At 36.5% G+C, this 23,328-nt stretch overlaps 1 protein-coding gene across 8 annotated transcripts in view; it reads left to right on the top strand.

Moving 5' to 3' along the window:
* Positions 1-23,328, top strand: part of ANKS1B (ankyrin repeat and sterile alpha motif domain containing 1B) — a 413,633-nt gene that overhangs the window by 68,771 nt on the left and 321,534 nt on the right. For all 8 annotated transcript variants that reach the window (XM_010410776.4, XM_039571472.1, XM_039571471.1 and 5 more), the window contains exons 7-8: positions 6,059-6,169; positions 9,182-9,357. In XM_010410776.4, the coding sequence (XP_010409078.1) occupies positions 6,059-6,169; positions 9,182-9,357 (287 nt within the window). The remainder of the gene's footprint in view (positions 1-6,058; positions 6,170-9,181; positions 9,358-23,328) is intronic.

The following is a 23,328-nucleotide window of genomic DNA, read 5'->3' as shown; positions in this document are numbered from 1 at the left end:
TATCCATCAAAGTTTGAACTATAAGCTGAAGCTGAAAAAATCAGGAGTGGCAGGATTCAGTACTAGCACTACTGATGATATGGTTGACCTACCCTCCTCTAAAAAGACAGTTGAGTATACTCTTCACTAAAGTGTGGGTATTTATCCTATTGTAGCTGAAAAATCAGTGAAGCACTGGGATTTTTGGAATCCTGAATGTACTATAATTGAGTTTGACTTCAGTGCATAACAAATTCCATGCAAAGAAAGGGCAATTACTAAAAGAGGTTTAGTGACTTCCAAATACATTCCCGTTAAGGCTGCTGTCTTCAGATGGTTGTCTAGAGCAGCTCACATGTCTCCTTCATGTAGACTTATAGGAAATAGAAATTAAATTAATGGTGTCAGACAATTACTGGCTAGATTTTGTAATTTTCTTGCTAATTTTGTGCATTATGCAGACATAGTGGCACTAAATTTGTTCTTTCACCTTGTTGCCAGGATAGACTAAGATTTTATCACCAAGCATTCTCATTAATTTTTACTGGTTCACCCTTGCACTGTTATGAGTGTCACTTTACAGTTTACAGTATTAACATAGCATAATATTTGTCCCTGCCACAAAACATTAGCTTTTAAAATATAAAACAAAGGCTGAAAGATGCATATGAACAGGCTGGCAGAAATGGACAAGGAAATAATGTGATTGGTACTACTGGTGGGCCTGATAGGTTCCACACTCCTATATGCAGAGGGATAAAAGAGTTCTGAGAAATGTTTAGAAAGAAAATGAGTTGCCTTTGGGGATATTTATGAGAAACTTCTTTGAAGGAGATAAAAGTAATTTATGTGTTTAGAAGCAGTTCATGGAGGCAGTAACACTAAATCCATTCAGCTGATACTAAACCCAACAGGGCTGATATCCACCTGTGGATAAAGGCCCTCCCAGAATTTAATATTGTGGATAGAAATTGTTCTCCCTCTTTTAAAGAATATTTAGAAAATGACTTTTTACAGATTTTAGGTTTAAAGAAACAAAGCCTTTTGCCCGTGAGGTTTTAGATGTGATCCTAGTATTTTTGTGGTCCTTATTTTACATCTTTTCTCACTATCCTGAGAAAAGACGAGTGGAAGTTTCTGCAAAAATATTTTTTTTTGTTTGAAAAGTCTGCCATCTTTTTTGAGAGGTTGGCACATTATCTGATAGAAGGAAAATAAATTAAAGATCACTTTAAAGAGCAACATGGAAAAGGCGGAGTAAGCTAATAGTTGGAATTCATAGAAATGACAGTTCAGGTTTGAATTCTATGTCTTTTGCATATGTCACATCATTTTCTGTGTCTTCATCAGGTGTGAGTAGCATTGAACTCAAAAATGCTTATTAGGGTTTGGATTCTTAATGTGGTAAGGAAGAAATAGCTGTATAGGCACTATGTACTCAAAGAGGGGAGAATTAGGATATTGTGCCAAGCAAGGCCAGGCTATTGGATGCATTTCATGAGTGCAGTGAAACAACAATAGTCAGTGCTGAAGCAGTTAACAGTATTGGCACTTAGGGCTTTTATAATTAGGCATTGGAGATACAAGGGATGTTGCCAAGGCTGGTAGGCCTAAAATTAAACCAACCAGCTGTGTTTTAGTTTTAGCACATGTGAACGTGACGCAGGTGCGAGCTATACCGTCTTTCAACTCTTTCTCCACAGCCCACTATGCTCTCTATTAGAATCTTGCTCTTTTACTATTTCTGGAAGCAGAATTCTTGTTATTGTGAAACAAAGGAGATACTAGATAAACAGATGAAAAATGGCACAAGCCCCAGGAAGGCACAGTAAACACTGCTGCATAGACAGTATGGAGGGAGATGCAGTGGAAAACTGTTTCCTCTCTTCTGCTGAAGCTGCTTAGGAACCTAACATTGTTTGTACCTGTTACCAAATTATTCATAAATGGAAAATGCAGAAGCAGCTGCAGAACCAGAACTCCTTTCTATTCCTCTCTGCTTAAATAGCTTTGGTGTCACTAGCTCTGGCTTTTTTTTTTTTTTTTTCTTTCCTGTATTCTCACTCTCTCTTCTGCTCTTTCTGTGGACAAGTAGATCTTCCATTCCCTTGAGTGCAGGAGGCCAGCCTCACGGAAGACTGGAATAGGTTTTCAGTCAAGTATTTAATTACAGCTGTGTGGGACGAAAATAATTGAGATCTCAATCCCCCTTCATTGTTTATGGGGTTTTTTTGTTGTTGTTTATGGGGTGTTTTGTTTTGTTTTTCTGGGGACTTCTCAGCTTCTTCTGTAGGCTCTTGTGCAAAAGCTGTAGAGTATTAACTGTGTTCACGAATTAATTTAACTGCTGTTGTTACGACTGAAAGTTTAGCTGCACCCTTACCTATCTCACAGTCATAGGAGTACTTCAGTGCTTGTTTCTGTTATCTTCCCTGAACACATGCACAAAAACATCTACTGATGTCAGCTTTTTCTGGGATTTAGTTAAACTTTAATCATTTAGAAATTGTCCTCTGAAATTTAGGAGACTGAAGTGAACCAGCCTCCATCTCAGCTCATCTGTTATCTTGGCACACCTGACAATAGTAGTTACCAGTCAGTTTTCTGCTAATGCTGGTCCTGTAAAGAGAAGAGGAATTGGGTCATGAAGCCTCATGGGCTCCTTCCCATGGGAGCAAGTGAGCTGTTTTGGGAAGAGCTTTTTCAGAGCTTCCAGGCTGGGGCAGGAGTAAGTGGAGTTGTAGGATCCTCAGACAGGTTCTGGAAGAGTCTTAGGGAGGGCAGAGGGTTTTCTGAAGATTGCTGCCCTTCAGGAAGATGTGGAGTGAAGGAGGTGTAAGCTCCCCCCTCCAGGGACATTGGCTGTAGAGAGGAGTGGTTTCTATGTGTTCTATTTCTCTGATCTAGGTACTTGGAGAGCCTTCTGTTTTAAAAAGTGAGTATTCTGATCAATTTTGGCTTTTTTGGTTTTTCTAGAGTGTTAAAGAGCCTTTTGGTCTCCTTGGGGAAAAATTGTTCTAGGAAGCACTCTGTATGAATCTACCCCATGGCATGGCTGAGGTAGGGTCTAAAAACAAAAGAAAAGAGCTTATACTTCATTTAAAGGAAAAAAAAGTTTTGAAAAAGTTGTTTGGGTTTTTAATTTTCCATTAAAATAAAAAGTTTTCTGAGGTGAATATAACCATTACTCAAAAAGCCAAGGTTTGTAAATAAAGCAAAAGTCTTAACCCTATCACCTCACTGAGAAATTAGGATCAAAGAGAAGCTGAAGTTAAAGAAAGTTGTGCTTTTACACTCCTTGGAAGTTCAGGAGCAGCTCTATCTGAGCTGGGCCATGCTCTCTTCATGGTGGAGAGGCAGCTGTGTTTCTGTGCTTTTGTGTTCAGTCTTTACTGTCTGTTTGGCTTTGGCCTAGTTGGTGTTACAGAAACTGAGAAAGCTCGAGTTCCAGCTGTTTGAACTTTCCAGAGCTTGTTCGTTCCCTCCTCAGTTTATGTTCCCCACTCTTGTTATATCCACTGCTGTGTGGGCCATTTTTATGGTATTACCTTTTGTGCACACGACCCTATTTCAGTTGAGTGGGGCTTTGATAAAATCTGGTAACTATAGGAAAGAATCCTACTAAAAAAGTTTTTTTAGCTCTTAGTATTAATCCTCACTGAGCTGTAGGGTCCATTTTGGGTAAAGTAAAGTAGTATTTACTTTTACAGAGATAAAATAGTCCATTCTTCCCATTATGAATGTAACAGGTTGTGTCCTAAACAGCCTTTACTCTCCCCTATTGTAGGAATGACGGTTTTTCTTCTCACATTGTGTGAAACCACAGATGGGGAAACTCTTCTGGTATTGGAGTGGTATAATTCACTAAGCTTAGCTTTTTCTGAATTACATTTTTGCTTTGAGAAAAATAATACAGAGGAGTCTCTCAAGCACCCAGCAGTCAGTAAGTTTGGGCAGGGTTTGAAGATGAATTCCTAGCCAGCTGCAGGTGAATAGAATTCAGGTGCTGCTGAAAGCATCCAGTGCTTTTGTGTGTTTTTTCTTTGGCTCTTGATAGAGATCACCTGTTTTGTGTTTCTTTCTTTGACAATATTATGTATATTTATGGGTAGATGTATATTTACATCTACCTAGACTATAAGCCTCTTGCAGCTGAGGCCCTGTCTTTGTCTTGTATGCATCTGGTAGAATTTTCAATAGTATGAAACCAAGTGAGGAGTAGAAGTCCCACAGAAGCCCGAAGTTTCAAGGGTTGTACTGACAGCATTGGCACACTGCCAGCCTGCTGTAAACCTCTTGTACCATACCTTGTGTGAGCCACTTGTAAAGGTTTTCTGGAAGGAACTCTGCATTTTTTAAAGTATTTAAGACTTATGTTGAACTTGGGATTTCTTCCTCAGAACTAGCCTCCAGCAGGTAAGTGCATTGGTCTGGAAGTGGGGCCTGACAAAGAATAAAAATAGAGAAATATTTTAAAACCCATCTTGTATGGTTATGTGACAGCAAGGTTAGACTTCTTCACAATATTCCCTTTATTTGCTTTCTAATCATAGCTGTATTGATCTAGTAATTGTAGCATTCACCTGATAGAATTACATTTCCTTTTGGACAGGTGCATAATTACCAAGCAAACATTTTTTGGACATTAATTCCTTTTTTCTTTTAATTTTCTTTGGGTCTGGCTTCCTTTTTATCTCTCCTCCGTCTTGCACGTTAGCTTGATAAATACCATAGCTGACAGAGCTGGAAAACATTCCAGTGCATTTTGTCATGGTACTAGTTTTCTCATAGTCTCTTATAGCTCATCTTTGCTTTCAGACCCACACACATACACACAAACACAAAATAAAGTACCCATTTTCATATAAAGAAATTTATGACAGATTATGCCAGGGACCATTGCCAGCCATCAAATTTAATATATGGCACTTTCAAATCATACAATTAAAAAAAAATACCCCAACAATCTGCAAAGCATTTTCAAACTGCATGCTGTTCTATGCCATTTCCAATTTCAATTTCTCCGATGTCTATTTTATCACAGATTGTATTTGGGTTTTGGGATTTGTTATTTAATGATGAGTAACAGCAAACTAAACAAGTGCATTGTAGACTGTAGAAATTAAATGAGGGAGATTTCACTTCCTAGAAACTCCTTAGTGCTTCAGTGTGACATTTATGGAAGTTATTCTACTTTGCTGCTGTGTGTGGTGCAACATGTGCTATTGTGGTTACCGTCGGTATCAGAATGAAATTATTTAAGCAACTTCAGAAACTCAAGAAAATGCAGATGCAGAATAAATGCCGGAATTGAGAACCAGTCACTCTGCTGGAAAAAAAAGGTGCCACTATTGCATAAATCAATCTCTTATTTATTATTGCACTGCAATTCATTAAGGTTTTGGTCTTCTTGAGGTAGCTTGTGTAGAAAAGCACATGAAAGTAATGTAGGTATTTATATGAAAAGAACAGTAATGAAATTGAAGTTTAGCACATGCATTATTTCATGGTTTTCTGTCTTTGTAAACATTGTGAACATGGGGCAAGGGAAGTTTTAAGGAGAAAACCCAGAAATTTTAGCACATTGCTTTTGAGACTGCTGTTTTTAACTAAATTTTCAAGTTTGCTTTTTTTTCTCATGTATTATATCTGTGCTGCAAGCAGAACATTCAGTTTTCTTAACAATATCAGTGTTTGTATGTATTGTGAACATCCTGAATATCTTCACTAAAAACTCTCCACAAACTTAGAATAGAAGTCTCTTTTAACTGTAATAATATAATGGAACAGTTACATTGATATTTCAAGGAGACAAGAAAAACACAGGATAGTCTGAACTCATTACCCTTACAACGAAATTTCTGTAGCCATTTCCACAGATTAGAGGACTGGCCATTATAGTGTTTTACAGTACTTTCAACAAATGATTGCCTGGCAGCAATGTTTATGAATAATTACAGGGTGGTAATATGAAAAATTGAAAAGGCTTTTATGTAAAATGAAGTAGCAGATATACTTTTGATTGAAATAAACCTCCTTAATTCAGTCTTTTAAGTGTATGTGTATCTTTAACTTGCAGAATATATGGAAACAGGAAATGCAAGTATTTCAGAGGAACGCCCACTGGAATGCGCAGAACATCAGTCTTGCATTTTGTCCCCAGAAGTTCCTCCGTCTCCAAAGGCTAAAAGTAAATACATGTACTCTGTGAATGCAAAAGCTGCACTGAATTTCTCTTTATTATTAACATTCATACAAACTTACAAAGTGGAAAAAAAAGATTAAGAAAGTTATTGATATCAAGTAGGTTTTTTTCTACCATGAATTACCTATCTTGACTACATACACTGTAATCCATGTCATATAGAAAAGCAAGGAATTGTATTTTCAGAAAGGACAAGTCATGGATTACAATGTACTACGTTGTTTGATCTTAAATATTTTTAATTCAGCTGACCTTATCCATTTCATAATCAAGTAAAACAAAAAATTCTAAATATGTTGAAATACTCTGCAGGCATTGTTCACATTCGGCTTAAAAATTGAATTTACCTCATCTTTCTCAATGAGTGCATCTACCAGTTGTTTTACATTTTGGAAGCCTCTTTCAAAGGTCACAAGTGTACTGCTCTTCCATTCATCTTCTAACACAGCTTTCATACATTGTGGCAGTCACTGTTGTGTGCATGTGCTTTCATTTTATGTTCTTTCACCATTTACACACCACAGCCACTAAAACAGGGCCTTTCCTGAGTGTGGTGTCATCCTACTCTTTCATGAAAATCATCCTCCTGTAGAACCAAACCTGACTTCTGCCTTCAGTAATCATCCAGACTGAATGTAATTGACTGCTGGCAAATAACTAACCCTGTCCTTGGTTTTGTTCTGTGAGTTGTGGTGTTACTTTGGTCAGTAGTGGTTTCTTGTGGTTTTGGTTTGGTTTTTTTGGGGTTTTTTTAACATGTTCTTTTTTTATTTAACATGTTCACTGGGAGAGTTTTCATTCATGAGAAAAAAATACTTCCTGATGCATGTCAGATTATGATTGTCATGGTGATAGTGAACAACTGCTATAGTCCCAAGGATGTTTCCCATTGGGGTACTTAATGCGTATGTGGTGTGTGAAGATAAATGGTTCCTTTGAGATTAGTGGGATTGTGAAGCCAACTACGATATGCAATAGAAGTGTCTGTCCTGAAATTAAGTAGCAAATATTTTTAAAATATGTTTTACTTCTTAACAATAAGGTCATGATCTCACATTCCTTATTTCCTCTTACAAGGTATAAATAATGTAAAATATGCTAGCTCGGTTTTGCTTGTCTGTTGTGTAATCTGATGCTAAAGAAAAGAAATTGTACTTTATTGTGCTTCTCATCAATCTGTCTGCCATTCTCTGACAATCTAATTTCAAATAATTTAAACCAACTTAGGAAGAGGGATAGCACTATCAATTACCTTTCTGTGACTTTCATGAAAATAGGGATCTGGATAGAGGAGAAAGACCCTAATTAGACCCTGCCCTGAAAGAAACAGGCAAAATGTGTTTCTTATGTATTCTGGCTGCAGTCAGCTAGTGCACTCTCACCCAGGTCAGTCCAGTTTTGTCACACAGAATTCATTTTTGCCCAGTAAGACATCCTGCAGGCCATATGTGGGAGAATATGGGACTGGGGAAATGAACACAGTTTTGTAGGAAGCAGTGGTTCTGTTTCTTTATAGCACAATGTATCATGATTTTAGAATAGTTTTATTATTTAGGTATTTTGCTTCCAATTTTTAGTTATAATATTAATCTGGAAAAATTTCAATTTTCTAATTAAAAAGCAGAGTATAAATGAACCTGATTATATTTTTGCTTAATTTACAAGTTTCATGCAAAGCTACCATTGACTAAGAGTAGCAAGAGTTTTGAATGCAAAATTTCTGTTAGATATTAAAAGGTAATTAAATGCTTTTAATTAAGAACTGTTCTTATCTCTGAAAATTTTGGTAATAACTGGCCATGGTAATAATTTGAAATATATTTTTGAGTATTAGTGTTTACTTAGCATAGCAAACAGTCACTATGAAAAAGAAATGAAACAGAGCTGTACACCAAGCAGATACAGTCTTGCCAGTGGACTCTTCAGTTATGCGAGTGTACTTAAATCTGTTTTATGTATGCTGAGCTTAATATGCTCACTCTGTTTTTCCTTTACAGCATTTTATTTTCAAAGATGGAGTAACATGGAAGCATCTGTATTTTATCAAGTCTAAGCGCTGCAGTTTCCACCAATATGATGGTTGTAAACCTAGTTAAGAAACGGGGTTTACTTGCTCCTGGAAACCCTTGGCTTTTTCATTTTTCATTGCTATTACTAAAGGTAGCTGTGTAACACACACAGAGCAGATAATCAGAACCCAATGTGGTTGATCATAATGAGCAGCTTTTCAGTCTGTGGAGGCTTTGCTGCTGCCAGTAGACTATTTGCAGAATGGTTAGCACTCAGTGTGATTTTAGTACTTATTACTACCACCGTTTCCAATATTGTCTTACTGTTCTGGTAGATTTCTTAGCTAAGAAATCTGATAAATTAAGGAGAAAACACAAAACACAATGCAGAATGTGGGTTTCTGATAGACTGCTGTAGGGAGGCATGTTTTAAATGTGTGGAGTTTGCCCAGTATATTCTTCCACCATTTCATTTAATCCTGGGAGAGTGAACAAGAATTATTCATAAAGCATAGCTGCTTTGATGGGGGAGATATGCATTCTTAGTCACTCACAGTTTATGGAGCTTATGTAGTGTATTTATTAATTACAGCAGCAAACATGAGCCCAATGCAGAGTATAGGATATTGATTTTGTAGGTTTGTAGAAACTTTCCTTTGCTGGATTTATTTTATATTCTTGGATAGTTGCTATTTCTAGAAATTTTCAGGAGTAGAAAACAGAGAAAGGGTAAGTATGTATTCATCCTAATTAAATGCAAGGTATAGGGCAATGCAGAAGTATGTAGATTGCCTCTAGCAAATTCCCATCCTGGAACAAGATGCCATTATTTTTGAGCAGAGAATGGTGCATGAAGATCATTTCTTAGAAGACAAGATACAGAAAATAACAGATATTCAATAAAGTTTAAAGAATGTGCATTTCCTTTTTAGGCATAAATTACTCCTGATATTCCAATTACTGACTAATGGTGTGTCTGTTTTTAAAGGTGAAGCTGTGACTGGAGAATTATCAAAGCTCTTAGATGAAATCAAATTGTGCCAAGAAAAGGAATACTCTTTTGAAGATCTGTCTCATACTCTATCAGACCATTATCTGGAAAATTTTAGTAAAGTATCAGAGGAAGATCTTATGACCAGTGGAAGCCAAACCAAGCTTAATGTAGTAAGTAAGATGGGATACAAGGACAATATATTCAGTTACATCTGATTTATTTATGGCACATTCAAGAAAAAATAGTAAAAGAGTGAGAATAGTACAAGGTTAACATTATAATAAAAGAAAAATAATATAGTATGTGCTTCTTACAGATTTAGAACGTAATGTTCACTTCATTTTACAAAGGTATTGCTTACCACACCTCAGAAAGGCTTTTTATGTCACCACTAATACATTCAGGTTACTTGTTTTGAGCATGGGGAGGGTGAGGAAGGGGTTTTTTGAGAAATCAGTGGAGATCAGTATGTTTAATTCTATACTGAATACCAGATGTCAACAGAATCTGATCAGATATGCCCCCAAAAGAACCACCTAAACATCCTCAGTTATTTTTCTTACACATTTTATTACTATATAGCTTTCTCAGTAGCCTAATGGTATTGAAGACTGATCTAATAGAGAAATTAGTGGTTGTGACACGTCAGTGATTTCCAACTACAGTTGAAGATGACTTCATTGCTACTAATATTATGAATAAAGTACTCTAGGATTAATTTTTTCTTTGCTGTAACAAGGCTTTTTTTATAATTGAATTCTCTTCCTCAGTAGGTTTCCTGGTTTCAGCTAGTTTAGGCTTAAATTTAAATCATGATACTAAATAAATGTGATTGCCCAGGGAATAAAGGAGAGGACAAAGGAAAACTGCTATGTTCTAAATTTCAGTTAATGTTTTTCATAAATTAAGAAAAATTATGCTCACTTATGCAAGGAAAACTATGGCAAGTTAAGGACTTTCATGTTTTGGAGGATTTATTACGATATATAGAGACAAAATGAGATTTACAAAGATGCATAGCTGCCCTGAAATGCAGTAGATACTTTTGTAAAGCCCTTCTAGATGTTTGAATGCTTAGATATATAACTCATATTGAATTCAATCTGAACAAGGTACTGATCCCATTTAAGCATTTTTAGACACTTGTCTAGTGTCTCTCTGAATTTAGGTGCTAACTGCTATTTAAATCTTCTCAGCTGCTATTTTGCAGAAAATGTATTCCATATAAACCCTTCTGCTCAGGCCTAAATGAAATACAATGTGAAGAGAAAATATTCAGACACTAAATCTGTAATTTCTGTGACAGGGAAATATAAAGGTAAATCAGGCAATATATTTTTTTGATATTTCATGTATTTTATATTGAACTATATGTGAAAACAAATCTTCAAAGTTGGGGACTGTTAAAAGCATTTTATGGTGCTCTCCTACTAGGGCATCCAGCTTTTCTTTCAGAGAAAACTGTAATCAAGAAGATGGGTGTGCACTCCCAACACAAAGTTAGGATGGAGGGCAGAACATGTTTTCCCCTACAGTGAACGCAACTATATAGATCTGTATGGAAAGGACTCTTTGCTGTGATGTGAGATTTTCCTGTTTGTTCTAAAGCATCCATTTCATTTTTTAATGTATTTTAGGGTGATTCAGTCTGTTCAGTTGCTGCCTGGATGCCTTGCATCCAAAAAATGGAAGTTGCTTCCATTTTTGATACAATGTCTTTTAGTTTTGGGCAGGTGCTGCCTTCCTTTTGTGTTTAGGCTCCCTATGTAGTACATGGGTGATACGAAAATACACATGCTCTGTAAGGAGTCATGAAAGACTAATTGGGAAGAAGCACTAAAGTGAAGAGATATGTTTAGCTCTGAAAATTATTTCAAAGGTGAATGCTGCCAAACTGCTCTGGGGGCAGGACCAGCAAGCATAGTCATGGAAGATGTGTGACAGTACGGTGATGATTGAAGAAATTTAAATGAATATTTATGTGTAAGAACACGAAGATACAGAGAGAAAGAAGTGAGGATGTATATAGATGTGGAGAGTCAGAAATAGATTCCTTGGATATGTTCTAAAGAAGAGAGATTCTTGCAGTTCTTTCTGACTTAAGTTTTCTCCTCCATGGGAAGCTTCTGTAAGAATCTCAATAGGCCAAGTGGGTTCTTGTCTGTTGTCTGCATTTGTTTGTCTCACATTTGTTTCCATTGCACATGCCAAGACCCTGTGGAAGTATGGGCAGCACAGGAGTATGTGACACTGGAGCACAGACTCTTTTTACCTACTGGACTGAGTGTTTCTCTGTTACCAGCTCCAACAGAGGGCTGGAATCACACCTGGTGTGCTTCCGTGAAGGAGCAGTTACTTCAGATTCAAATCAGCAGGTTTTTCCCAACTTTCATTGTTGGCTGTGCCGGCATCAGCTCTGAAGAGGTGTAGAAGTTAGGTCCCTGTTGCTGATGTGCTAGACAGTGCCATTTCCTGAACAAATGTCGATTCCAGAGACAATGACTGTTGAAGGCTTTTCAACTTCATGCAGTTCAGCAATCTGAAAAGTTTCCAAACCCCAAGTCATGCCACTTTGTGACCTTTAGGGAGATTCTGCAAAGGCACTGGCTGCTAGGAGACATCTGCTTTTTTTGCATCATGCTATTGTTCAGAGAAATAGGAGGCCAAGACTGGGGAATTTCTGATTTAAATAGTAACTTATGGATCATAAACTTAGGAAGATGGAGCAAGGAGGATCAGGAGCCACCTCCTGAAGATAGCATGGGCTTGGGAAAGAGAAGGCATCAGGAAGCAGAGTGTATTTCAAAGCATTTTTTTAACAATTGGCTCTTTTCAAGAGGGCCAAAACAACTGTAGTACTGCCCTGGCTAAATGAGGTTAAGGTTGATTTGGGACTGCAGAAGGAAGTGTCTGTCTATCCAGAATCCACAGCCTGGAATTCTGTCCTGAATTTTAAGTGCCAACCTCTACTGTTTGAAAAAGTGGGGCTCACAGTTTTTGTTTAGTGTAAGGGTAGTGTGGATGCTTGCTTTTTAATGCAATAACTTGACAATAAAGGCTTCATCTGGAAGAGTGATGTTCAGTTCTGTCCATGTCATAGAGGTGAGTTTCAACATTGGTTTTATAGTCTCCCAGATAAAGTACTAATCATCAGTCCATGATCCCTTCTACTATTGTTTCTGCGTTGTACAGCCACCAGTGTACAATACAGAAAAGAATACCAGTGCAATCTGGAGAGCAGGACTATGGATGCCTTGTTCACAGGCACATTCTCTTCATTTTCTGGTCTTAGCCATCTTGCATTGTTTCTTGCTCAGTCATACAGCACTTGTAGAATTCTGTACTTTCTTTGAAAGAAGTGGGTTGGAAGTCTTTTAGATCAAACACAGAATTGAATCCATTCTTCCATTTGCTGTGTTATTAGACAAGTAGTCATCCAACAACATAACAAGTTGTTCTGGAATGTTTGTAGTAAGGAACTACTTTTCATCAAATTTTGCATTGAAAACAATACATGTTTTTATTACTTTATATGTTTCTATTGGCCAGGTGTGTGATTTGTGAGAAGGCATTAAAACCCCAGGGATTCATGCGCTTACAGTATTTTCAAGTCAAATAGGAAGCAGAATATTAATCCCATGTTTCCTAGTCTATCTTTACCGGTCATTAAAACATGTACATTACGACAACCCCCTGTTCATTGTCTCCACAAAATTAAAGGCCAGATTAAGCATAGTTTTGCAATTCTACTTCAGAGAGAGCTCCAAAGGCATTCGTGCAGCTATGCATCATTTTAGCTGGAATTCCTAGTATTTCTCTATGACTTGTATTCTGGGCGGGGATGATGGTCAATTCATAGATTTTTGCCTCCAGTTCCTGTCTTTGCTTCTCCCATTTTGGTCACTGTGATTTGAATATGCTCTTTAGTTACCCTGTGTGTGCAAAGGCATGGAAAGCCCTGACTGGTGCTGCACAGGCAAGCTGGGAAAGCTTTATACTTGTGTATTGCACAGTGCTGACATAATTCAGGTTTTCTATGTTCCCTTTAAAATCTTGCCCTTTTGGAAAATCTTTCAAAAAAACTACAACTTGATTGTTCAGCGAGTCAGAAAAGGAGCTGTGCTTCAAAACAGGCTCCAGAAAAGATGAGGCGGAAAAAGATATAGGAAAATCCTTGATTTTATCACAGTTCAGTCAACAAAGGTGTTTCCTTTTCAAGCTGAATTAAGTATAATTGCTAGCAAAATCAGCTTTTGACAGTAAATTATAGCAGTTTCAGGGATTTTTTTCTTAAAAAAAGAAGTATAATTAAAAAAAAATATTTATTTTCCAATAGATGGCAGTCTGGTTCAGTAATTTCGAGAACAAAAGCAACCATCTTATATAAGAGTTTTCCAACTTTTTTTCATTGCTGTGTTAAAATTGTGCATTTTAACACAGTCAATAGTCCAAACTGCTTCGAAATGAACACCTTTAGTTCCTCTAGGAGAAAAATTTATGGAACAACATTTAAACTAAAAACTAAAGCATCAGGACTAAATTTAGAAGTGTATCATGGCAAAGAGGTTACACACTGGGTGTGTATTCAAACAATCTGTGTGAATTGAAGAGCGAGCAAGAAAATTTAAATAGGTATAACATGCAAAGCAGGGATGCAGAAAAATTAAGTGTGTCAGGAAGATGAACAGAAGACTGTCAAAATGTGTATTGTGAGAATTCTGAGCTCCAGCAAGTAAATTGCTTTAGATTCCTCTGTCCTTGAAGTACTAAGATCATTATCAGTTTCCTGTCAGGTATGAGAGTCCTGTGTATGTATTCATGTGAGGACAAATCATTCTAAATGTATTATTAAACACAGAAATATGCCATCTTTATTGCAATGTATTTTCACATTGTGTTTCTGTACAAAATAACACCAGAAAATAGAAATATAAGCTTTTTGTACATGTAAGAAATTCCAATGGATGTTAAAGAATATGTTACTTTTTATTTGCTTTGGACAGCCTGTGACTGCAGAACAAAAAGTAGGGATTAAGAACTTCTACACTTGCATGTGTATGTATATGTACATTTGCTAGATGTACATGTTGGATACAATAAATCTCAGACTTTTTCTTTCATAAACTTGATATTTTATTTAAAAAATACTTTCCTAAAATTGACTCTTGAAAGGGCTTCATCTTACTCTGTATTCAAAAGTTTATTCCAGTCCTTACTTTGAAAAGTGTGGTTTTCTTTTCATGTAGTAACCATAAATATTTTCCATATTTTTTGAGAACTCGTGAGATTTTTTGAACTACAGCTAATTTTAAAATGTGTCACTTCAATAAAACTGAAGCTCCAAATTGAAGTATTTTCTTCAGAACAGTCTCTTTAATCTTCTGTAGTAGGTGGTTCCTTGCAATGTTTGCTTTTACATTTATGCTGTTGTGTTCAGAAACATAATAAAAAAAATGTGTTACTGAATTTCAAGTGCAAATGCAGCATCTTACTGTCTTTGGATTTGTGACATGAGTTTAGATTAAAGAAACAGTTCCAGACAGTTTTCTGTGTTCTTAAAAGCAGAGTATATGTTAAAGGATTTTGCTTAATTACATGGCATAAATACTGAGAAACTTAAGGTGCCCCTAATTTATTTTTTTTTAAACTGAAGGTAGTAAAACCATGTAGTGACTGCACTACAGAGGGATTTCACAGAAGTGGCAGCAGCATATCTGTTTAAATTTAATGTGGTTATATAATAGATAATAAAGGTTGGCAGCAGCAATTTAAATTTAACCATGAGGAAAGGTTCTGTGTAGTCTCAGGAAAAAGATTTGGATTTCATCACAGGCATATAAATGTCAGTGTCTGCTTAATTCTGTCATCCAGAAAGGGAAGTTGATACTTGTGCATGTTGAGAGAGTGGAAAAAAATATACTTAAAAATATAATAACACTGCTGAAAACAATGATGGTACATATTCAAAGATATACTTTTTACTCTTATGTCAGGATATCAAGATGATGAGGCTATATAACAGCAATAAAACTATAATTGTGTTTGGTTTATATCTAAGGAGGGATTCAAAAGCATAGAATTATGTGGTTTTGAAAGAAGTTGACTAAGAGAATGTATTAGGGTGGATAAAATTTATGTGTGGTTTTTCAGAAGTCAGTTATTCTGATTAATTTTTTTTCTCTAAGGAAAAGAACAATTATTTTTTATAAAAAGCACACCTTTGTTTTTATTATTTCATAGTGTAATAATCACTAGAATTTGTTGAAGAATATTGAAGTAAGCAATTTGGTAGCATTATTCCAGAATACTGTTTTGGTTTTTACTTTTAATATAATATTAAAATAAATGATGGCTGGACTGAAATATAATAGCTAAGAGTGACCAAACATGCTTGAGTAAAATAATTGCTGTCTTGAGCCTTTAAAAATACCACACACTTGCATGCCTGCATTATTGAGAGAGGGATACAAAATTTCACAGAACAATGATGATGAGCGAGCCAGAAGTATATAAAATGGCTTACTAATGAGGATACATTAAAAACACATTCCAGAACAATTTTGGTTGCTTATTCATTAGGGAATAGTAAGATAATCAGGCCTGATTGCTTGGGGCTTCAAGGACAGAAACAGATAAATTTTAAATTATTTAATATAGTAACATCTACTGAATTTGATAATAAAGCTTCAGTGTATTTTGCAGGTATTTATGATGTATTAAAAAAAGGGAAGAGAATTGTACTGAGAGACAATGTTTGGAATATTGCTGCTTTACTGATTTCCCTTTTTATAATAGTATTAGATCATTTAGGTATTGACAAATAATGATGTTGCAAGAATTTTGTATTAAATTGCTCTTTCACCCAGTTCAGTTATGAATCCTATTTTGCAAGCTTACACTGATGCTGATTTCTATGGGAAGTAAAAGTATGAAGGCCGTCTCTCCTGGTACATGTAAACATTACTTTTTGAGATTCCCTTGTTAGAAAGGTCTACCCACTCTTTGAAGATAAGATTATATAACTTTAAAAATTGATTTAAAAAGCCACTACCCAACTAAAAACCATCTGCTACTCCCAATTTCTAGCGCACAGTAGTATTTCCCACTGAGAGCTGTTGTTGCTGCTACCTTTTTTCATTAGTTATTTATAATGGGACATCCAGTACCAAACATCCACTCAGTCAACACAGAATGATATACTTGCCATAAGCTGCTTTACAAAATGATTTCTAAATTCTATTTAAACATGAGCTGGTGATTATGAAGAAGCAGAGGGAAACCAACTCGATACAAATCTTTGCTCTCTCTTTTAAGCTACCTAGTGAAGGGGAGTTCAGGCATTCTTAATGTGTCCTTTCCTAACCTGTGTTCTATAGCTATTAAAAAAGATTATAATCTGTATGTGTAGGTTAGGCTATGCTTCAGCACAGTGTTGCAAAAATTTGTGTTAGAGGGGTCCTAATAGCAGCTATGTAGAATTCTGTGCAGAATAATTTGCCTGGTATCATGCTTCACAGCCGGCTAAATTGGCCTGCAGCTCCCTGCTGCTGTGATTTCGGGTAGAAGGATTGCTAGACAATCCTCCAGCGAGCAGCACAGACCTACCCGGTGAGAAAGCTAATGCTTGTTTAAGATACAAAATCTTGAAACATGACAACACTTGGTATGATTTAAACTACATGGAGTTAAGTATAACTAGGGGAAAGTGCTGGCCAGGCCACCAGTTCATTTAGTCTGCATTAAAAAGTACTTACTCCTTTTTCTACTAGAATGATTTTCTGGAATATTTAAGCAGTTTGTGCAATTATGTGTGTGCGGCAAGTTCCTTGACTATCAGGTGCTAGCAGGAGAATAGCTTACAGACAAATGCATCTCTCTCAATGCTGCTACGTGTTTAGCTTGCAGTGGTGAAGCCTAAAGGTATCTAATCCTTTTGCTCCAGTCTGTCACATTGTTTACCACCATGAGCCTGTATTGCTGTTTTGCAGAACGTGTGCTCTATACACAGGCATTTTCTTTTGTTGGCTGAGTATATGCTTCCATTTATTCTTATATGGTGAAATCTGACAGTAGAAAAGAACAAATGCTTTTTGCACACCCCCCATAATTTGCAATACTTCAGGCTTGTTCTTTCTTAAAGCTTTCTTTTTCCTGACTAAGTAATCTTAGCATTTTCAAGTTTATTTTGTGTGTAAGTCTTTCCATGCTGCAAAGCACTTTCACTTGTCCTGCTGTGGACTCTTTCATCTCAGCTAAATCTTTTACATAAGGATCTTGGATATGGGTTTAGAATTTTTTCCATATAAAGTAATTATAATACAAGCTTTTCAGATCAAAGAGCTTGTTTGTCTTTATGGTTATAAAGCTGTGTGTAAATTTGGGGTGCTCTGGCAATGATGAGTAAAATTTTGTCTACTCAACAATTCTGTTAGACAGCTAGGTTTTATTAAATTGACTAGAGTATATTTAATTTTTTTTTTCACAAGGACAATTTTAGTTCAATACTGAGCACATATGTGATTTGAAGAGTCATCTCTGTTTCATTATACTTAGATGAATACCAAAGATACCTACTAAACTCAATAGGATTAGCCAAGATCTGAGGTTTCTATCAGAACTGATCTTGAAATAATCTTCCCAATATGAAATATATTTGCATTCATTAAATATCTTTTTTTTTTATGTGTTATTCAATGCTTTTGAGAACCTTCTTTTTCATCTGTGTTTCATTATTTTTTTTAACATCCCTAAGCTGCCTGTGCCATTGTGCCACTGTTGCCAGTGCATGCATTGCAGAACCCCCATCTCTTCCATTTTTTTCAGTACCCTCAGGGTCCATCATCCTGAGAGTATGCAGTAGTGTACAATATGATGTCCATTTTTAAGATGCAGTCTCCAGATTAATTTAGGACCTTCCAAGAGAGTTTCAGTCACTTCTGGAGAACAGAATGAGAAGATAATACCATGAGATTTCCACCCAGAGAGGTGACTTTTTAATGTTAAAATCAACTCTCTCTTTGTCATATTATTATAAAACCAAATCATCAGGAAGACTAAGTTATTGATCACCAGAGGTGCTTCCCTCAAGCCCTGACCCTCCTTAGAAGTCTGTCAAAAAAAATCTGTTGTGGACTCCTACCCTCCCTTTCCCTTAGGTTTCTCCTCTCCTCAGACTGTTCTCCAGTGTTCCAGTCAGAATCATGTTTTCAGGTTCTCTTTCACAAGAGAACAAAAAGTTCTTTTCATCTTGATCTTCCTTGGTTTTCTCAAAATACATTTTCTGCCTATGTGATTTAGAGCATCACCAGTAGGAGTGCTGATACTCCAAAGGTGCATTGGTTTATCACATTTGAGCAGTAGAGTAAGGAACAATGTATGAGGTCTAGAAGGAATATAAAAGACTTTGCCAACATTTAGGTACAATCAGATTTTAATTTCTGAAAACATATTTTTTGGTCTCTGGAAAAACTGCTTTTGATAGAATATAAGAAGACTGAGATTAGATACAGGGGAGATTTGTTTTTCACAGTCGTATGTAGATATTTACCTGAGGGAAACCATAACTGAGTTAATAAGGAAAGAAGGAGAATCTAGCCTGCAATCTAAACAAAACTAGAACTTCTAGAACTTTTTAGCTTTTGATGTTTCTGCATTTTTAAGAGGTGGGAATTTCTGTAGTATTTTAGTACTGTTATCACTATTGTCAGCAGGTACCAGTGCAGGTTCGATTGTGCTTTGTAATACGTAGTAACCTCAGAATAAATTAGTGTTCTACCTACACATCAAGTTACAAACAGTAGAGGAAAAAAAATTAGATGTTTTTATATATACCTCAAGTCAACACTGATTTCAGGTTTATTCTGTTAGTGTAAGAATAAAGTTATTAAACTTGGAACTTGCAGTGAAGCCTGATGATCACCATCTGACAGGAAATGCATGAGAAAAGTAAAAACCACATGGTTATGTCTCAGTGGTTTTCTGTGGTGAGTGGAACAGCATCATTTTATCCAAATGGTATAAACAGGAGATGGAGACCTCTAATCCATCAGAGCTGTGTGAACTTCTGCAGGATCCATTAAGCGGTGGAGATTAAATGTATAGTTTCACTATATTTTATTGTATGATTCTTTTGAAGTTGAGTAAGTAGGTATTTTCTTTGAAGCACCAGTCTCACTTTCTTTTCTTCTTAGTAAGAGGTATACAAATAATGCTAATGATAAATGGTGGGCCATATTTCACAGGGCAAAATGACCACCCATGATAAGCTAATACAAAATAATGCTTTCTTTTAAAATTGTTTAGTAGCTGAAATTAGAACACTGATAGTTTGTTTGGACTACTTGTTTAATTTCATTTTTATTCCATCCTAATGGCAACAAGTAGATTTATTTTATAATAGGCATATAAAGTAGATTCAGTATTTTTGTCCTTAAGTCTTGAAATAGTTGACCACTTATGACAGAGAGTTTCATTTTATTCTGTTGACAGATTTTTTCAGCCCACATTAATGAGCTTAGCAAGTAGAAAATGTATAGAAAAATATGTTGGACCAGATTCCTATAGCTCTATAAAATATAAGTTCTTGAGGAATTCAGTTAAGGGCAAACACCTGATATTTACTATGCGTTAGAAATGTTTGCCTGTGAAGATCAAGAGTGTGCTAGAAATGTACCCCTTAGATTTTCTGTGACTTTAATATATACTGGACTTTAATATATCCTTGGCTGAGTTCAGTGGTATAAGTTTTTAAACTGAGATTAGAATCAGAAACCAGATTTACTTGATGTGTCGTGTCACGTGATGCACGTGTTGGTCTTTACACAAGTTTCTTTATTTTTCCAGAGAAATGTGGGGATTGAATGATATACACAATTTTTGAATATTTTCATTTCTCTTTTCTTGGCAGCTATCCTTCCTAAACTTACCATAAGTTTCAGTTTAGTGTCATGAGGGAAAATCTCAGAAGAGGCTCTTAAATTTTATTTGCTTCAGTAATTATTTGAGATTAAGCAACTTGCATGAATACTACCACTATTATTTTTGTTGATATTGGTGCTCTGCATAACATCTCTGAATTATGGGCTGTATACAATCTGCAAAGAAGTAGCCTCAATACTGCCTGTCCAACTTAGACAAAAAGCATATTGAAATATAATTACTTTTTTTATTGCTATGCTGGTCTTTCTTTTAATTATTAATATTTTCTTACTTATGGGTACTGGAATATTTATCGCCTTGCCTTTGTCTCTGTCAGTGGCGTTTCCTTTAAGAAATCTAAATAATTTTAACAGATTACGATCACTTATTTAGTCATTGATGCTTTCTAAGAAATACAGTGTTTCACAGGAGTTATAGATAAACAAGCCAGTCAGTAACATGCTTTTATCTGTATTTTATAGGAGCTTTAAGACATTATATTATGAGTGGCTGGAGAAAGAATTTAAATATTAAGTCTTCAGCTCCTTAGGAGTGTGTCTGGAAAAGAACATAAAGGTGTGCTTGTATTGCGGTGGATCTGTATGGGCAGTGTTGAATCTACCACAGGCAAAAAGGTACTGATGAGCTAGCACAGGAAAAGCACCCGCTGTCCTGCATCTTCTGCTAGTAGTGGTTATTGAGATGACTGCAGTGACATCACTGGCTTAATTATATAAGACAGGAAAAAGCAGCAACTTGCAGTATGTGAGCTTCACACTGGCAGATTTTCCTACCAGCCGTAGCAAAGACTTTGCCTTGCTAGTGAAGATGATTTTGAATGCTGCTTCCACATGCCATGTAAATTGGACTGCATTGAGAGCTGTTGTCCAGTAGATAGTATTCTGCACCTCTGATGGGGGGTGTGTGCGTGCATGATCATTTTCAACACCTCTACAGGAGTCTGAGCCGTTGCTTGTGCTTCTGAGAGCAAAAAGTACATTGCTCTTTGACTGATCTTTTCCAGTTAGGCCTTCAACTTCTATAGCTGGCTAAGACATTTCAACTGGCAGCTGTTCTACTGTGTTATGTTTACATGATGTTTAGCACTTGGCTGCCAATATGGCAAACCACTAGTAATTTGTTACTGCTGGATCTGTAAATTATCTAGTAAAAATGTTCTTCAAAGTTCTTTTGATTATCCACTCTCAACCAGCATTCATCTTCAGATGGCTAACTCAGTACTGTATATAGTTCATCTTTAGATTGGTTGTGTCTATTCAGGTATGATTATATTTTATGTCCTTTATTAAGCCAACAGCAACTTAATGGAATAATAACTGCATTTTCAGTAACACACTTTTACTGAGAATATGTGTGCTAAATAAAAAAAAACTGTGCACTGGAGGAGTAATAAAGTGGTGACTTCTGCCTACTCTCTTACCACCTGATTTTTCCCCCTACTTTAATTTCTCTCCCTTCTGCTCTATTTCATGACAAATAATGTATTTTCTATACGTTTCATCATACTGCCACCCACTTAACCACCCTCTCTTTCACAATTTTAAAAAAGGAAAAATGCATGGTTTACAGCTGATTTTCATGGCAATTACATTGCACCGAATTTTTAAAATGTTATATGAAAACATTCAGATGGTATAGGGCTGTTAAATACAGAGATGCCTCTGTACTGTTCTCCAAACAATATTTTCTCTGAGACATTTAAAGCCAAAAATACTGGTCATTACTTTGAATTATGATTTTTTCCTTTATGCAAGGGCAAATATTCTGTAGCTTTTAATTCTATTTAATATTTTTAAAATTATTAACACTTGATTTTGCTTTTCTGTGGGCTCCTATGCCCTTCATTATCAGTTTCTTTTTATCTGGTACATGAGTTTTTCAGTGAGTCACATTTTGGAGTGAGTCATGTGCATATTGATTCAGGGAGACGCATAAGTCTGTCATTAACATGAGATATTCCATTAACTTTATTGGAACTGCTCATGTGGTTAAATTTCAAGACTCAAAAAATAGTTACCAAATTCCTACCTTTTTGCACAGCCTATATTTGTGTATACCGTTCCTACATACCAGCTTAGGTCAAATCTACTATGCCTGTGGGATGGAAAGGCATTCCTAGAAACACATTTCTGTAGCAGCGTGTCCTTGCAGTCTATATTACTTCCTGGGTGAATTCTGTTTTTAGGGCTTTATGCTTCATGTGCTAAGTTCTTTTTCATGGTAAAGTAAAGCACTTGAAGTGCTTTGATATTAAACATTTAAAATTAAGTGTGCTTAGTCTGATTTATTAGTATTAGGTATGTGCTCAAAGTTGGACAATTGTTTAAAACACAGGTTCACTTTACTTTAGGTAATATTAAGAGAGAGAAATTTGGCAGTTCAATCCTGTCCCAAACACAAATATTAGAGTAGAGTAAGTTATGGAAGTGCCTGTTTTGATACATTATAGAGAAGTAGCTTAATCTGTAGATTAAAAAAATAACTTATTAAATCACAGAATCAGCTTAGTTGGAAGGGGCCCACACGGATCATCGAGTCCAGCTCCCAGCCCTGCACAGGACACCTCAAGAGTCACACCACGTGTGTGAGATGTGTTGTCCAAACACATATTGAGCTCTGTCAGGCTGGTGCTGTGACCACTGCCCTGGGAGCCTGTTCCAGTGGCCAGACACCCTCTGGGTGAAGAACACATTTCCTAATAACCAACCTGAACCTTCCCTGACACAACTTCAGGCCATTCTCTGGGATCCTGTCACTGGTCAGCACAGAGAAGGTATCAGTGCCTGCCCCTCCTCTTCCCCTCATGAGAATGTCATAGACTGAAGTGAGGTCTCCCCTCAGTCTTCTCCAGGCTGAACAGACCAAGTGTCCTCAGCTGCTCCTCATACCCCTTCCCCTTAAGGCCCTTCACCATCTTTGTAGCTCGCCTTTGGCCCAATAGTTTAGCTCGCTAATAGTTTAATGTCTGTTTTATATTGTGGTGCCCGAAACTGCACACAGGACTAAAGGTGAGGCCACCCCAGTGCAGAGCAGAGTGGGACAATCCCCTCCCTTGCCCGGTGGCGATGCTGTGCCTGATGCTCCCCAGGACACCCCAGGTTGGCCCTCCTGGCTGCCAGGGCATTGCTGACTTACATTCAACCTGCCATCAACCAGGACCCCCAGGTCCCTTTCCATGGCACTGCTCTCCAGCATCTTGTTCT

This window comes from Corvus cornix, chromosome 1A (assembly GCF_000738735.6).
Source record: "Corvus cornix cornix isolate S_Up_H32 chromosome 1A, ASM73873v5, whole genome shotgun sequence".
NCBI classification, from domain to species: Eukaryota; Metazoa; Chordata; class Aves; order Passeriformes; family Corvidae; genus Corvus; species Corvus cornix.
This window is presented reverse-complemented; position numbering and strand designations above follow the sequence as displayed.